The 18,204-nt window shown below is 36.1% G+C and overlaps 1 protein-coding gene across 6 annotated transcripts in view; it reads left to right on the top strand.

Annotated features, from left to right (window-relative positions):
- Positions 1–18,204, top strand: part of DOCK4 (dedicator of cytokinesis 4) — a 233,927-nt gene that overhangs the window by 89,470 nt on the left and 126,253 nt on the right. For all 6 annotated transcript variants that reach the window (XM_071733657.1, XM_071733658.1, XM_071733655.1 and 3 more), the window contains exons 5-8: positions 286–382; positions 3,279–3,427; positions 4,801–4,885; positions 6,536–6,687. In XM_071733657.1, the coding sequence (XP_071589758.1) occupies positions 286–382; positions 3,279–3,427; positions 4,801–4,885; positions 6,536–6,687 (483 nt within the window). The remainder of the gene's footprint in view (positions 1–285; positions 383–3,278; positions 3,428–4,800; positions 4,886–6,535; positions 6,688–18,204) is intronic.

Here is an 18,204-nt window from a genome sequence, read left to right as displayed (position 1 = left end):
TCCTTTTGGAAACTGGGAATTACTCCTCTGTGGAAGTGTATTTTTGACATACTAATGTCAGAGTAAAAAAAACTCACTTTGAATTCTCTAGGACCAAGATTTTCCAGGGGGATTAAATTATTTTCACCCAAGACTTTTCCATGGAGTTTAAATGAAATGTACAAATAAAAAGTGTCATAAACTAAAGGAGTTCCCATGATCGACATTATTGTTGACAGGAATAAAGTCTTTATATTCATAACTGTAATGGGATTTGTAATGCTGGTGTTCTTCTGCTCTTTATAGACAATTTGAAATGGTTATTCCAACAGAAGATTCTGTTATTACAGAAATGACATCAACTTTAAGAGACTGGGGAACGATGTGGAAACAACTCTATGTGGCAAGTACCCTGAATGATGTTGCTTTTATTTAGTACTAACTCAAAAGATAGACTGTTGTTTAAATGTTACAGTGAGTATACTTTTCAGTAAAAAAGCATCAAGTTTGACTTCTTTAATTGTATTTTTTTTTTGTAATTAATTTTCGTTCTTTATAAGTAAAGGTAGGCAAACTTTTATTACTTCCAAACTCAGGCACCTGGTGGTTTTCTATTTATAGTCCTCTTCTGAGTCACCAGTCATTTAAGCAGATCTTGCTTCATTACATAAATTATATAGATGTGGGACTATTATACTTTATTTACCTAATTGTTCAGTATCAGTAGAATCTTAGATAAAAGCTTGTTTTTTACTCACTTTCTCCTGTGAACCTGCTGCAGTTTCCCATATCCTTGAGAGATTTTAGCCCAGTGAGTTACTTTTTCACTGTATGAAATCCTTCCATTTCATCCTCTAAATTGTCTGCCACCACTGGTAGAAACTGTTTTGTTTCAGTGTTCTTACAAAACACAGAAAGAAACCTGTTCAGTGTCTCTCTTTATTCTGATTGAAATTCAACCTTCACTGGCTGTTATCCATCTTCTAGCATGGTTTTGCACATCATCTAAGACATAATAATTATTTTCTTTTTCAGTGTGTACTTCTGCTTCTTCTATTAACTGAACTTTTTTTTTTCTCTACTATCTTTTGACTGTAGAGTTGTGTCTTTAAGGGTTTCACAAATAGTCTTTAGTTTTAAATTGTGATTTGCATAAGGATTGCCTTATGATTTTAATATTTGACCTTCTAATCTACTACTTTACAACTAAACTGCTGTTTGGACCTGGCAGCATGTGAAAACATCACAAATAATAAAAAACTGTTCACTTGTCTCCAAAACTTGTTCATGTGGTCTCCAACCTCTTGTCTTAATTCAATGCTGAGTTGGTAATTATGACTTAAATTGTGAGAAGATAAGCTACCTTCAGCTGATACAGGGACTACTTCTGCTACCTAAGAAAGAGCAAAGAGTGGTGGCCACAGACCACCTACAGACCCTTCTGTACCAGGATGGTGTAGAAGTAGCCAGTCCACTGCCTTTTTTGAGATGTCTGTATGGATTTGTTTAAAGAGGCTGTTCAGAATCAGGTGACCTTTCTGGATCCTGCAGTTGCTTATTAACTTAGTAAGAGCTTTTACACAAGAACATACAAAATCAAGTATTTCTTTCTGTTGGATTCTAAGTAATAGAATATAACTTTATCCTTGACTGTGAAATTTTAATTAAGCAGTATGAACTGTTTTTTGACAAACAGGAAACTTTCTTCAAAGCTTGTTTGAAATTTCTCTAAATTATTATGGGAAGAAGTTTTCTGAAATGTTTGAAGCACATCTAAGTGTTGTTAAACTTTCATGTGTCACTTGTATTCACAGGAATTATATACATCAGTAGAGCTTGTCATCAGATACCAAAACCAAAGATGCACCTGAATTAAGTGTTTATTTGACTTGGTTTTTCTAACCAGAAACAAAATCTTTATACACTAATGTCTGATGGAAAACTGTAAAAAGATATTGTCACCTAATTCTCAGTAACTTTCTTACAAAGTCTTTTTTCTCTCTTGCTACTAATTTAAGGGGTATTTGTATGACTGTTTTGTTTGTTTTTCTTTTACTTTGAAAGTTCATATAACCCTATTATTAAGTTGTGTAAGTTAAGTTTCAAATAACCCTATTATTAAGTTGTTTCTTCCTAAGAAACTTTTTTCTTCACTGCTATTGTTACTGCATGTTCAAAATACACTGGATTTTTTTCCAGACAGAAATATAAGATAAACAGTAAATTAGTGTCCACTTTGATGAGCTTATGAAGTGAGGAAATGTGAAACAAAAAGAGTAGTTTTATAAAGCAGCAGTTTGTCAGAGCCCTTGGAATATAAACATTACTGACAGAGAGTAATGGTTCTTTTAAGTGATTTTTACCTTTTTATAGTAAGTGTAAAGCAGAACTAGCTGAACTGGTTTTATGCTATTTGTTTGTAGGAAGAAGGAAAAGGGGAATGGGCTTATGGTTTTTTGGCAAGAACTGGCAGAACAAATCCAAATAGGAATGTTTTTTTCAACTTTGTGTGATGCATCACAATGGAGATTGCAAGAATTTTCTCAAGCTACGGTTTCTCAGAAAAACTATATCAAGTAAAACTACTTAGAATTGGTGAAGGAAGAGTGAAAAGAACTTCTGTTTGGGAGGAGACTGTTATGGGAAATTGTTTCTGTACTTAACTGGTGTATAATTAGAGTAGGAGGATGTGACTCAAAAAGCAATAATTCACGTAATTTCTCCAGCTTCACAGTTAGCTGGAGAGCTGTCTGGACAAGATTCTGTCTATGTGGTACTGTTTATTTAGAGTTAGACAGTAATAGTGTGTACAGTTACATCCATGCATGAACAATTTAAAAGAACATTAATACTCCATGGTTCAGATTTTGGAGGCTATGAGCTATCATTGCCTTTTCACCCACTTGTGTATGAGTTCAAATAGTCTTGGTGACTTAGTTTGCAGAGAGAGAGCAGCACAGAACAAACATGTTCTTGGAATAAAACAGTGCTATGGCATGAAAAAATTTGTTTGTTGAGTTTTTGTCATAAGCATCACAGTAATTGGACTGTGTTAAAATGAGGCATCAAGAGTTGGAGTGAATGTTTGGAATGAGTGTTGTGCAAAGACAGGGTCTGCAGTAAGCTCTGAAATGGTTTAGTGTGGACACGCACACATGCAGGTAAAATGGTGACAGTACAACAAGGAGAAAAAAGACTAAAAAGGGGAATAATTGATTGATTTTCCCACTGCATCTGTATTTATTAGGATTGTCAGCTTATGCAAGTGATGTAGAAGTAACAGGATTTTTGTCTCACAGAGGAATGAGGGGGATCTCTTTCACCGACTGTGGCACATCATGAATGAGATCCTGGACCTGCGCAGGCAGGTGCTCGTTGGCCACCTCACTCACGATCGCATGAAGGATGTCAAGAGACACATCACTGCTCGGCTGGACTGGGGCAATGAGTGAGTGAACATAATAATGAGTTAAAAGAGTGTAATCTAATTATAATGCTACAGCCTTAGACTTATCGTAGAATGTTGAAATGCAGGAAAAATTTCTGACATGTCACCTTTGTTCTTTTTAATGGACTTCGGTCCAAAACATTGATTTTCTGTCTGCTGTATCCTAACGGTGAAAAGAGATTTGTTTTGTTTTCCTTGCTTCTCTCAGCTTATTTTACATAGCAGTGGTAATGTCTACAAGAAAAATGCATTGGAATGTCTGCAGCATCCTTTTACATCATTTTAAAATATACCTGGCCAGATACCTGGGTCACACATGGGCATAGCTCTGCTGTTTCAAATGAGAGTATATTGTCTGACATTGTTTCTTTTTTTTGCTTGAGTCACACATTTCATGTCCTACTTGGGCATCTCTAACATACATCTTGCTACAATGCTCTGCATGTTTCTTTTATCTGAATAATTAATAAGAGGTAATGCCAGTTGTATTATTTTACATTTTTAAAAGAAAAAAAAAATTGAGGAGAATGTTAGAATACCTTTTGGCCTTCGGGTGCTGTTTCCAAAGTCTTTTCTTTAGCTGGTATTTCTTCAATTAAATTCTGACTAATGCAGCAGTATTCAGTAGCAGCATGAACTGAATTTCATGGTTTCTGCAGCTACTGCTATCTGAAAGCTTGAATACCTAACATAGTGAAAGAAATGTGATTAACTGTATTATGAAATGTCTGCTTAGAATTTTGTGCTAACTGAATGGAGATGTGATGGCTTTTGAAGTGGTCAGTTTCTACACTTTAAAAACAGATTTTTAAAAAACTTTCTAATCTTTCAAGTTTTTCTAGATTCAGCATGACTGCTCATATGTGTTCTTAATCTTTATTGTTTGCTGCTGTGCTGAAAATGGTTTTATTCCTGTTTACTCATTTCATTATTTTGTTCAGAGGATACAGCCAAGTAGCTTTGACTCCATCCAGTCCAAATTAAAAATAATCTGATATTTTGGCATTTGATGGATTTTCTTTTTATCTTCTTCTCCATGGTTGTCATTCAAATTGACAATACTAATGTGATTTGCATTGTACAATCTCCACAATAGTACAAAGGACAGTATCTATTGTGGACATTGTCCACATTATGAAAGAGATTTAAAATTTGTGGAAAAAACTATTCTATAAATATTACAAAGTGAAGAAAGGGAAGAATCATCCCTGAATGGTGAGTACAGACAACATATATTTAAAAAAAGCTAAACCAATTGTAGAGGACCAGTTCACATGTATGTTGTTTGGAGGAATGTTTCTATTAAACGTAGATAGTGAGTTTGTTTCCTTTGTGTGTAAAAGCTACTCACTCTTATTCCATTTCTCATACAGACAACTGGGACTTGACTTAGTACCAAGAAAAGAATATGCTATGGTGGATCCTGAAGAGATCAGCATTACAGAGCTCTACAGGCTGGTATGTGAATACAGGACTTGTACTTCTGCTATCAAATTACATACTGATGTTTTGGTGGCAGGTTTCCTCTGCTTAGCCAAAAATACTTTTGTTTTGTTCAAATAAACTTTTTTTTTTTTTTTTTTTTTTAATAATGTAATGAGTTTTACTATGAGGAAAGAAGTTTTCTTTTGAACAGTTGTGTAATCTCTACATCTGTATGAGGTGCTTTGGTTTGATATCAAATTTGTATGTACACACACTCATTTTATATGTTATTCGTTGAAAGTTCTGTTTTCTGATATATTATAAAAATTGTGCCAGTTAACATTCATTTAATCATCAATAAAAGCTTATGAGACTCTTTTTCATGAGAGTTTTACCTGCCCCCTGAGTCCTGTTAGATATGATTTATGTCATGCTACACATATTGTCAAAATTTATCACACTGGGTTATTGATTTTTTTTCTAATGTATTAATGTAAATAGCATCTAAACTGCATAGAGAAGCTCTCCTTTGGGTATAAAAGCCCATCTTGATTTACTGAATCCAACACTGATATTTCTTACCCTGATTTATATTCCAGTGAGAGCTAAGAAAACTTGTCAATTCAATTATGTGGGCCTTGGCTCTTATTTAAATACTGCAGTGGTTACAGCTATACAATTCTGAGCATTGCTTGCCTAAGGTTTTATTTAAACTAAATTGGATTCATGTTAACTTTTTTATTTAAAGGTAGAGTAAAGAAAAAAAATAAAGGCTACACTTTTGTCTGAAATTTGAATATATTTTTGCTATATTTAGCTATTTAGGTTGAGAATTTGCAATGTCTAATAGTAATTTCTTCATGCCAGAATTTGTATACCTTTGGGCTGTTTCAAAGCCATATGTAATCTTATGGAATCCTGTTGAAGCACTAGATGAAATACAGTGAGTAACCATTAATCATAACAAAAAACATAGAGAGGAAAAATAACACAGGAAGCTAAAAATGGAACTCATGGAGTGCACTTTCAAAAATAAAGAGTGGGAAGAAAGAAGCCCACTGTGACCTCAGTTTGAAAGCTAAGTAACTTTCAAAACTGCAGTAAGACTGCTGTTTAGAATTATTTTTGTTATGAGAGAAATAGTAGAATTTAATGTTGTCATGCTCTTAATGGAAGGTTGAATTGGTGAAAATATGAATGGTAAAGTCAAATCAAGAGAATTCAGTAGCTTCTATACATCAGTCTGTCCAAGATTATAAAATATGGACGTGAAGGTTTTTTTCCATTTAAAAATACTGGTATTTATTTTTCTACATAAGTATCTTTTCTGGTTTTGTATAATGGAATATCAGATCATTAAGTGTAATACAGCTACGAAAAACTATATTGTTAAAGCACAAAAAGTGACTTAGAATTTTCAGAGTAGAAAACTTCTAGAGGCTATTTTTCTCCTAAACATCATTAGGAACATTGGGAAAATTACTTCCTTGTGATTCACAGATACAAAAAAAAAAAAAAAACCAACCCAAAAAAACCCACTTGAAGTTATTACAAATTAATACTGAATTAAAAATTTTAAAAATGGTATTAAGAAAGCAGTTCACTAATATGGTTTTTATCTCTTTTGTTTGAGATTTTTAGTAGTAATTCCACTGGTCACTCTGTTGTTTGTGGTAATTTTAGATGGAGCATCGTCATCGGAAAAAAGACACACCAGTACCAGCAAGCAGCCACCATCTTTTTGTTCAGATGAAGAGTCTGATGTGCTCCAATCTGGGAGAGGAACTGGAAGTAATCTTCTCACTCTTTGATAGTAAAGAAAATCGGCCCATCAGGTACTACACAGTTTTTCATGGGGATACAGATTTTATGTAAGTTTTGTCAGTATATGCTGTATGTTTTTATCCAGGTAACAAATTTCATGAATTCTCCTAGCTACAATGAGACTGGAGAATCTGCCTTCAGTGAATTAAAAGGTTTTGGTTTTTTTGTAAAAGGAGCCAGTTCTTCAGTGAAATAGTCAATACCAAAACTCTTAGGGTTTGTTTGGCCTCTCTTTTCAGCTGGGAGCTGATCCTGGAGCCATCCTTTTTCTTTTTGTCCTAGGGCTTAAATTCTGTAGGGATCCTATAACCTTTGAATTTTAAAATAATAAGTAGTTATTTCTATTCCCAGCATATTTTTGGCCAAGAGAGAAAACATGAGAGTAAACAGTAGCAAAACAGCTATAAACTTAATGAGCATAGGAGGAAAGCAGAGTTAGTGCAAGAGCCTTATAAGTTCTGTTTGAAGAAGACTGAAGCATTAGGGAGGTTGAACCTTTATATGCTTGTGCATTAGTGATGGGTGTGGAGGACTGACCCTGGCTGGACACCTGCTGGGCACCTGGTGCCCACCAAATCCACTCTATTGTTTTCCTTCTCAGTTGGACATGGGAGAAGAAAATAAAACTAAAGGCTCATAGGTCAAGGTAAGGTCATGGAGAGATCACTGGCCAGTTATCATTGCAGGCAAAACAAACTTGGCTTGGAAAAGCATAATTTAAATCAAATATGAGAAGGATATGCGAAATAAAAACAAATCTTAAAATGCCTCCTTCCCACCCTTTCCTTCTGCCTGGGCTGAACTTCCTTGGCCAGCAGAAGGTTCATCTTGGAACTTCCTGGACTCTGTGGCTCATAGGGGCAGCTTCTGATGCCTTCTCAGAGAAGCCACCTCACAGTCCCCTGATAACAAAACATTGCCATACAAACCCAGAATGATAGGAGATCACCTTCTAGTCAGAAGGCTCCATTCATAATTTGCTGTTGGTTGGTGGCCACTGAATTCTTCTCTGTTCTCCTCACAATAGAAAGAACATGCTCTGGAGGTAACAAACATCATCTCCTTTAAAACTTATCCCTAGGGAATGAAAGACTAGACTTCAAGACAAAATACACTTTAAATAAGACAGCTCACAAATGCACAAAAAGAAATGTAAGCTACTGCCCTAAGCTAAGGGTAAAAAGTGTTATTCAAAATGGGGACAAAGCCATGACTCTGTATTACTTGTCTTACATATGACTATAGAAATTTGAGAAACCATGTGAAATTTGGACTGAGTTTTACAAAATTATGTCTGTGCTTCATAGTTGGGCAAGATAGCTAACTAGTGCCTGAAGTAAGATTATGCTGAGTAAATAGATTTTTATTGTTAATGAAATAATATATAAGCAACTATTGTTACAATGTTAGCTGCTAATCACTGGTGTTTCATTCAGGCCTGCACTTGGGCCATTAGTCACCAAAGCACAGTTTACTGTAATTTCTGAGAACTCTATGTGTGTCAGGGCCCTTCTTTTTTGTTAACTCTGGTGAATGCCACAGCAGGTGATAGATTTAGGAGACAGCTTCAGACCTTGACAGAAAACAATTTGGGTGTTATGGATTGCTGAAAACAAGGTTATGGGCAGTAGTGCTGGTATGAAAGCAAATAGATTGGATTTCATGTTCACATGAAAGCACAAATTCTAGAGCTGCTTGTCACGTGCTTGCTGTGATCTGACCTTTAGTTATTGATCCCTGTCTGTTTGCAGCTGCTTTATTATGTGTGAACTTCCTCATTCCATTACAGAAAAACCTTGAAGTGTGTTATCAGGAATCCAAACTGCCTTTTAGGGCATGGGGAAATGAGAAGATGAAGTTTATGAGAGTAGCTTGCAAACATCTGCAAACAAACAAACGTGCACCCCCACAACAACAAAACTGCAACAAAAAACCCAAGAAACAAACAGAAACCTCTCAAAACGTTCAAAAATCTGAAACCAGAAGGGCTTTCACAAGAGGAGATTAAATGCAAGATATATCTGTATCAAACAATGAACTCTATAATGCAGAGGTGTTTAAGCTGGAGATTGGTATGGTCTTTCTGGACTAGAACTGAAAGCAACACAACCAGTTTATCACAGACTTAAGCAAAAGCTGGCAAGTAGGTCTTGGTGCAGACCAGTATGGTATTATGAATAATTTTTTATTCATTACAAATGAGTGGGATATTTCAGAGGTCTTTAGACCCTGACTGATATGTGCATGAAATGAAAAGCCTCCCTTAGAAAGGTGATGTATGAAAGGAGACAGTGTCTGCACTCCTCAGCTACTGCATATCATGCCCTGCAGTGGTGCTGAAGGCTATGCCAATGCTTAACATTTACTTTTTGTTTAATTTCAGAAGGTTTTATGGTGAATAGATCAACTTTAGGATTGAAATCCAGCATCTAAACTTGAGAGCATGTTAGATGGAGCTTTGAGCAGCCTGGGCTTTGTGGATGATGTCCCTTCCAATGGCAGAGGAATTGGAACTAGATGATCTCAGCGGTCTCTTCCAGCCCAAACCCCATGATATGAATCTGTGATCTTTGTGTGAAAGGTTCTTGTTGCAGTCTACTGGGCCTTTACACATAGTTATAGTCAGTGAAACCTAGAAAGCAATTAATCTGAAGTTGGCATCTTCTTCAGGGAATTTTGGATAGCTTTTTAAAATACACAAACTGTATTGATTAAAATGCTTCTCAGCATGCCCTGAAGTAATCTTGAGCTGAAATCATCCTATTTCATTTGTTTTCTATTTCATTAGTTTAGATTTCAATAAAGTTTGAGCCTTCAAGTTCAGAAAGAGTTGACACTGAATTCTTAAAGGATAAAGATAGGCAATATTTGTTATCTTACTTCTTGACATTAGCCCCTCAGAGTGGAATCCATAAGGAAAAGCACTCTGAATTTGCTCTTAAATTATTTGCGAAGGGTTTAGAGTAGATGAATTTAAAAAAAGTGAAATATATATGCACGTATTTACCCATATTTACCACTGTTGCTTCAGTATATAGTGACATTCTTCTCTCTTGTTAATAAAGAAAGCATGGTCTGTGTGTATCTTTTGTTATAATGTTGTGGTAGGAGATGTGCATGTTTAAGAAATATTCTTCTAATTTAATATATTAATTGGTGGTCTTGTTGAGTAGCCTACCCATGCATTTCTAGGTCAACACATTTAAAATAAGAAAGAGATGAAAATTAAAGTCATAAAACCATTAAACCATAATTGTGGTTCTGACAGTGTGTCTCAGTGTATTTATTTAGTTCTTAGAATAAAAGGGAAATTAGATAAATTTATAACTACATTATTCTCAATTAAATAATTTTTCATCTTAACAGCATGGATAAATGCTTGTAATTTTTGTAATGTGTACTAAGAAGTAGATAATGTTTTCCAGGTGCAATGTGAGAAACTGTGACGTAGAAAAGAATTAGAGAAGAAATCCTTTGTCAGATAGTAACACAAAAATCAGTGGAATGTTTCAGATTCTTTTTGACCTTCAGACTTAGCAGCTAAAATTTTCTTTAGATAGTCAGCAGCTGTGATGCATCACTTGCACCTAACACAGTGGGATCAGTGCCACACAGTGGGATCAGTGCCCACTTTGGGCAATAGGCATTTTTTCTGACATTGTAGTAGGTTAGAGATAAATATTCTTATCCATTCCCTTGCCAGTTGTTTGGGACTGTATGGGGCTATACTATTATCTAGGCTTTTCTATTGCTGGCAGTTGCTACTAAAAATAACTTCTAATTGTTTTGGCATCCACAGTAAATTCAGTTCTGCTTTATTAAGATAGACATATAGTAATAAAGTACACTTTTATTTCTAACTAATGTTGTTGTTAATAAATAGCAATAATATATGTTACTTTGCAGACTGTGTCTAGATTGATATAATTGTCTGATGTGTTCTTCACATTTTAACAGACTTTTTTTGGACATGAATATTCAACTTCCTGTATAGAAGCAAGAAAAATGTAAAAATTTGCTCTTGATAGTCAAGTATTTTAATCTAAGCGATTAAATGCTTGTGCACTTGATGCATTAAGACTACAGCTGCAAGTCAGTAATTTTCTACTTAATTGTTGCATACTAATTTCACTTTATTGTGTATGCATATGTATATATCCATATTTTCTTGCTAAACTAACTGCTAGGAATAATTTTTGCTATCACTTAAATTAACAATAAACAACTGCAGTCAGGCCCTGATGATTCCTAGAGTTTTCCCTGGTGTCTTCTTGTATCTTCCTCCATATTTTCTTTCTGCTTTGCAGTTTTATTTCTTAGAACAGTAAGAGCTCCTGAGTGGCATAGGGCAAGTGTGTGAATGGCACTACTTCAACATACTACAGCCATATGGCTTGTCCCACTAAAATTCTCTATTTTATGCACTATTATACCTTATTTCTGTTAAAGTCACAAGCCCTGTTTGTTTATTGTTTGGTTTTTGTTGTTTAAGAACATAAAAAGAAACTATCTTGATGCCAGTTAAATTTGTAGAACTAATTACACTATTAGAATCCTAAAATACAATTGAAATTCTTAGTGTACACAGTTGTAATGTTGGTACTGTATTTGGAAAATGAAAGAGGTCCATGATCACATCTTTTTAGAATTTTTTGTCTTTCAGTTCAGTCCTGTTTTTCTGGCCACTGTTGAGTGTTTACTGGCTGCTTAGCATTGACCTTAGTCTGTTTGTAAAGTATATTATCTCAAACATACTCTATCTATATCTGTTGGGAGTCCTCACAATAGTTAATTAGTGATATTAAGAAATGCTATTATAAAATCTGTCCCCTGAACCTGGCATAAAAAGTTGGAGAAGAGCAAGATCAGAAGGGCTTATCAATTTAGTACTGATCTTTGATGTGTTTTGGGTTTGGTTTTTTGGGGGTTGTTTTTTTGGGGGGGGTTTGTTTTGTTTTTAATATTATCTAATTTCTTGTAACTCGATGAAAGGTTTGAAAGTCTAAGTCTGCTATTTACCTCAGCAAGTAGTGCCAGCCAGTAGGAGTGGATTTGTAGAGCAGCAGTTCATGCTGAGAACCCAATGTTAGTATATGTAAATGTTTTAGGACTCCTACCTTGGACTGAATCCCTGGTTGTGTGGACAGAGTGGCTGTATGTTCCAGTTTAGGTTTATGCAGAAGAATCCAGTTTGTTAGTTTAGACTGCTCTGAGTTGTGAATCAAAATGGGGAGGCAATCAGATTTTCTTCAAAAGCAAACACCTGATTGAAAGTAACCTGATCATGTAAATTTTAAAGAAGTGTATGTAAGATGGCTGTTACAGGATCATAGTTTGAATGTAGGAAAATTCTGTAAAACATGGACTAATTCAGATGTTCTTCCATAATTTTTACTTTGGGAGCTCACTCATTTTTTTACCTATCACAATCCCATTACAAAAAGAATTTCAGAGTTAAATGGAATTATAGCCACCTGAAACCAGTTGGTTTAATGTAAGATACACTTATGAGAAAATAACTAAGTTTAAACTTTAGGTAAAAGATATGATTATGTGTTTTCAACATTTCAGCAGAGTGCAACAATCCTTTGTTCTGATGCACTTTACTCTGATACTTTAAAAATCTGTTGTAATGTGTGGTCATTTATGAGATTTGTGAAGCTTTTGAGGTTTTTCTGTTCCTAATAAATTATCAGTAACTTCTGTTCCGTGAAGCTGGAATATGCAGACACTTAGATTTTGAGTGCTGAAGAGCTTGGTGATGATTATTTGCTTTGGGCATATCTTCCCTTACCAGCAAAAAACTTTACGAAATAAAACTTTTTCTGCAATTGGTACATACAAAGCCAATAATATGTACTTCAACAGATGACATAGTTACCAGTTTTGTAGTGTCAGATTTTCAGAGATATGAAAAACATCTGATTATAGTACATACATTTTCCCCACATGTATTCATATCATTTACTCAGTGCAGCAGTTGGTTGCAGCAGCGATGACCTTAGTGAAGCCAGAGGGCCCATTTACACTAGAGCTCTAAGAACACCCATCCTTTAATCAAAATATATTGATTTTTTTTTTCAATCAGATCCTGGAAAGATCTCACTTATCAGCTTTTAATAGAAACAGTTTAACAAGTTGCAGGGGACAAAGTAACAGTTCTGCTGTTTTGCAGACAATGTACATTGTTCACTGAGACTCTGCTAACTTTATGTCTTGCCACAAGAATATTTTGCTTACAAAAGACAAAAATGAAAACACAAAACCCCAAATGGAATATTTACTGTATGACTGTGTTCAAAAAATCAAATACCTCAATGTCCTGTGAAATGCCACCTTTCCAGTGTAAATATCGTAAGATTTTATTGATATTAGCACATTGCTATCCGGAGATTCTGCCTGTTTGGGGTTTTTTTAAGAGAATTTTGAAAACGCCAACAACACTGGGCAGGATTTTATGAAGAATGAAATGGAAGATATTAAACCTGCTGCCTATGTTTGTTCAGTTCAGCCCATGGACCCCATACTTGGCATTGATGAGTATGCATAAGAATGCTGCATCATCTGCCCAAAGTCCCACTTGCTTTGCTGACCTTTATGTTTATGTAGAATTTGTGCCTCTGTGTTATGCCAATATATGACTTCACAAATTGTTTTTCTTAGACCTGCAACGTGACACACATTTTTTGTGTAGGAGTGTTTTTCTAAACCATTTTCTTAATGTTATATTTTTTTTTCAAATAGCAATGCATTTAATAGCATAATTTCAAGGCAGCACTTCAGAAGGATGGAATGTTGTAAGATTTTCTTTCATTGATATACACTTTGTGTCTGTGTCAATATGATATGAATGTCTTATCACAAATGATTGATGCCTCTGGCCCCATCTGTGTGAGGAGCAGAGATAAGTTGGCATGCTAATCCTCCTTTTCCTATCACCTTGAACAACCTTGTTTGTAACTATCATACTGCACTCAAATGAGTACAGATTCTTAAGCAGCACATAAAGGAATAGGCTGTTTATTCAAGGCCATTGAAAGCAAACTGCATGTTCTATTTTGTGAGCTTTTGATTATATGCTTAATGATTGTGTAAACTCCAGACCATGTAAACGAGTAAGATTATCCTTCCTTTGTTCTACTCTCAACGTCACCTTTTTAATGACTTTCATAAACATCATCAATCTTTTTATGCCTTCCTTTTTTTCTCAGTTCTGTTATTACTCTAATTAAGTTAAATCACTTGCTGAAACCTGAAATTCACATATTGCAGGTCACAGTGTTTACTACTTTGTGTTCTAATATTTTTTCACAAGAAATCCATCATGTCTGTTTTTCTCCCTTTAAGAAACAAATACTTCACACCCTCCTTATTCTATTAATATCTTAAAGGATACTGGTATAGCAGGAGAATTTTTAAAGGCGTTTTTGCAGCTTCTGTCAGCATCTTCAGACCCAAAATCTGCTTGGTTCTAGCACAGAATCTACTTTTAATTGCCCCTCTAACTAAAGTTTACACAACTGACCATTGTTAATTAAGTCAAAACAACAGAAAGGAAGAGCTTGGATACCTCTGCATCAAGCTGATAATGCATTTCCATCATCCAGAAGGCTCACTACTGAGAATCCAAGATGTCTGTCTTCTCTGATATCCCTTTGAGCAAAAGCTCAAAGATTCAGTATAACTTGAAGCATGTAAGTGTAAACTGGAGTTTCAGTCAGTGCTCCAAACATCAGTACTCTATCTGGATGCAGGAGACTCAAGTTCTTTGTTGTTTCTAAACAGTATTGAACACTGGACCACAAAGGAGATGAAGAATTTATTTGTGAAGTGTAGGGTGTGTACTCAGTGCAAGGCTACTGATGTTTTAAAAAAGTACAGAAGAAGAATCCTGTTTGGATGTCCCTCTGGATAAGGAAGGGTATTTCACATGTTGTTGTGAGGAAGTTTATTAATTATAGTAATTTGGAACTTCGGGGCAAGTAAAGACAAGTGGTAAAGTGTTGTAGCATGGCAATTAACTCCCAGAGTTTTAAGATGGAGAAAGATGTTTAAAGAACCATATATCTGTAGAGACCCAAATGACCCAGTACTCAGTTTCTGCAGCCTTTATGTAGTACTTCTATATACTGACAAAATCACAGAATGGTTGTGAATGGAAGTGAACTCTACAAGTTATTTGATCTATCCCCCATAGAGTTGGTTGCCCAGGGCAATGTCCAGATTGCTTTTAAATGTCTCCAAGCATGGAGACTCCACAGCATCCTTGGGCAACCTCTGCCAGTGCTCAGACAACCCCACAATAAAGAAATTGTTTCATGAAGATCAGAGGAAACCTCCTGTTCTTCAATTTATGTCCATTGCTGCTTGTCCTGTCAGTGGGCATCACTGAAAAAAAGCCTGGCTCTGTCCTCTTTGCACCCTGCCTTCAGGTATTTATATGTATTAATAAGATTTACAAGATCACCTCTGAGCCTTCTCTTCTCCAGGCTAAACATTCCCAGCTCTCTCAGCCTTTCCTTTCAGTCCCTTGATCATCTCAGTGGCCCTTCTTGGACTCTCTCCAGTATGTTCATGTCTCTCTTGTACTGAGGGGCTCAGAATTGGACACAGTACTACAGCTGGGGTGTAATCAGTGCTTAGTAGAGGGCAGAAGCATCTCCTCCCTCAGCCTGATGGTAATAATTTGTCTGATACAGCCCAGGAGACTGCTGGCCTCTTTTGCCACAAGAGCACATTGCTGGCTCACGTTCAACTTGGTCTCTACCAGGACCCAAAGGTTCTTTTCTGCCAAGCTGCTTTCCAGCTGTGTAGTGCCCAGCATGTAGTGGTGCATGGGGTTGCCCCTCCTTAGGTGTAGGACTTCTCTCTTTCTTTGGTTGAACCTTAGGACATTTCTGTCAGCCCATTTCTCCAGCCATTCTCCCCCGGAATGGCATTGTGACCCTCTGGCATATCAGCCACTCATCTTAGTTTTATGTCATCAGCAAAGTTGCTGAGAGAACTCTCTGCTCCATCATCCAGATCACTAATGATGATGTTAAACAGGACTGGACCCAGTACTGACCCCAGGGGTACACTGCTAGTTACTGGCCTCCAACTACACTGTGCCACTGATCATCCCCCCTGGACTCGCCCCTTCAGCCGGTTCTGAAGCCACATTTCTGCCTGCTTATTCAGACCACACATGAACAGCTTAGAATTGGAGAATGGTTTAGGTCTCAAGGGACCATAAAGGTCATCTAGATCCAACCCCCCATGCCATAGGCAGGTACACTTTCCAGTAGACCAGGTTGCTTAAATCCCTCTTATTGTCTAAGCTTCTTCTAGAGGATCTGATGGGAGACAGTGTCAAAGACCTTACTGAAATCCAAGTAGGCCCTATGGTCTCTCTCTTCTCATCCACCAAGCCATTAATTTCATTGTAGTTTTATCAAGCTGATCAAGAAGTTTCATTTCAGAACAACCTGCTAATTAATTTCAACTTCTTTATGGTTCTTTTCATAGCATTCTTATCATGCAAATGTTTCATGCCAGAAATGTTATTTTTGACTACTTTTTGTTGTATCCAGCATGTGCATCTCTTGTTCTTGTCCATGTTTGTTCCAGACACTTGGTTCTTTATGCTATTCTAACATCAGAGAAAAGAACAAATTTGGTTTGAGAAGTGGTTTGGAATGCACTTTAAAGCCAGATTTGGAAAGAATTTGCAATGGTGCAGTGTATTGCAAATACAAAATCTGGAGAGGGAGAAAGAAATTTTATATATGTGCATACGTGCATGTATATTAGTTATATTTTCTGCTTCTGTATGTGCAGTAGCTGATTGATTGACTGGAGCAATCAGAGTTCAGATTGGATTTTGTTGTAGTTTTTCAGCAACAGTATTTTTGTAAAGAAACAATGTATGTGCATGAAAGTGCTCAGTGCAGTGTCATAAGGCATGCTACACACAATGTAGGTGCTCCTTAGAATTTTTAGTCTATCATTAGGTGACATGCTGCTGTGCCTTTTCTTCTTAAAATACTGTTTTTTAATGTGTGTACCCTTCACTTCATAGTGTTCCATGAGAATTATTACTCGGATACCTCCATATTATCCATAGATGCTTTCTGTCTTGAAGTTTCTGTCTTGGATCCTGAGTTTCTCTATGCAAATGTGCCTGCTATGCAGGGCAGGGATTTGAACTAAAGGAGCTGGCAGGGTTTCTGGTAGAGGGAGCAGCCTGGGGGAAACAGAAGCCATGAACTAGCTCAGGGCTACTTCTTTATAGCATTTCCACAAAAGCATAATCTGCACTTTTATTGGATCAGCATATGGAGAGCATCTTGTTTTTTCTGGATAGCAGGCAATTAAGAGCACTTCATGTTAGTTTAGTCATTTATTGCTATGATTTGTCTCCTCAGAAAAAAGATAAACCAAAACCATCCTGGTTTTATTTACTTCCTGCTCATTCAGGAGGTAGTTCTGATTTTAGCAGGAAGGTTGAAATACCTTGAAGCAAATTTAAAGGTCACTTTGACAAGAGAGCAGTTACTGCTCTATTAACAATCCTTCATGCATTTGGAATAAAAATGCATCTTTAGATAGGTAGCTTGGTATGCTACATGCATACCAATTCACAAACACATTTGTGACTGTGTTTTGTTAATATATATATATTTTATTTTTTTTTTAATGTCACCCTTGATATTGAGATAGACACACAATAGATACATCTGTATGTAAGCAGGCTTAATTATTGGCTTTGTTTTAAGGCACTTGGTAATTTAACCTTTTGGACAAGAATAATGTGTTAGGTGTGATTGTAATTGGAATAACTGTAAGGTTATAAAAAGCAGCTTACAAGAGAAGCCTGAAGTCCTAGAAACTTCAAAAGCTTCCCTTTAGAAAATGTGCCTCATTTTTTTCCAGTTACTCATTGTGAGCAGAAAGATTGCTACGTGCAGGAATACAGTCAGGATATATAGTCAGTCAGCCTTTTCTTGGCAGGAATAGGCAAGTATTAAAAGTCATAGGGCTTCTCTGCTTGGATCCTAGATGAGAAGAAATTCTGGAATAGGAGTTGTCAGAAGTGAGTAGCAAAAACGTTGTTTCTTGGTCCCTGTCAGACTGGAAATGTGAAGGATGTGCATCAAGTGAATAAATACTTTTTGCTTGACAATACTGACTTGAACTGCCTGCTCTGGAGTTCCTCCACATCGGAGGTAAGAACACTGAAGTGTTGGCCCAGTCAGTCAATGTGCCTTAGTAATTACATTTGCATTTTTTATTTTAAAAAGCTAAACAGTTCCCAAAGTAAAGACACAGACACACCCTCTGTAACTGAAATTGTTTGTATTTCATGATGTAGCTCAGTTCCTCTCATAGATACTCATATTCAGTGAAATAAATCTATGTACCTATGAATTGTTTAAAGATTCTTTCTCAAAGATCTTTTACTTGCTGTGGTCAGAGTAAAAGGTGTTAGCTCATATGGATGGATCTTCTACTGGGTCTTGTGTAGACAGATGCTTTTCTAAAGCAGA

Source organism: Heliangelus exortis, chromosome 1 (assembly GCF_036169615.1).
Source record: "Heliangelus exortis chromosome 1, bHelExo1.hap1, whole genome shotgun sequence".
NCBI classification, from domain to species: domain Eukaryota; kingdom Metazoa; phylum Chordata; class Aves; order Apodiformes; family Trochilidae; genus Heliangelus; species Heliangelus exortis.
This window is presented reverse-complemented; position numbering and strand designations above follow the sequence as displayed.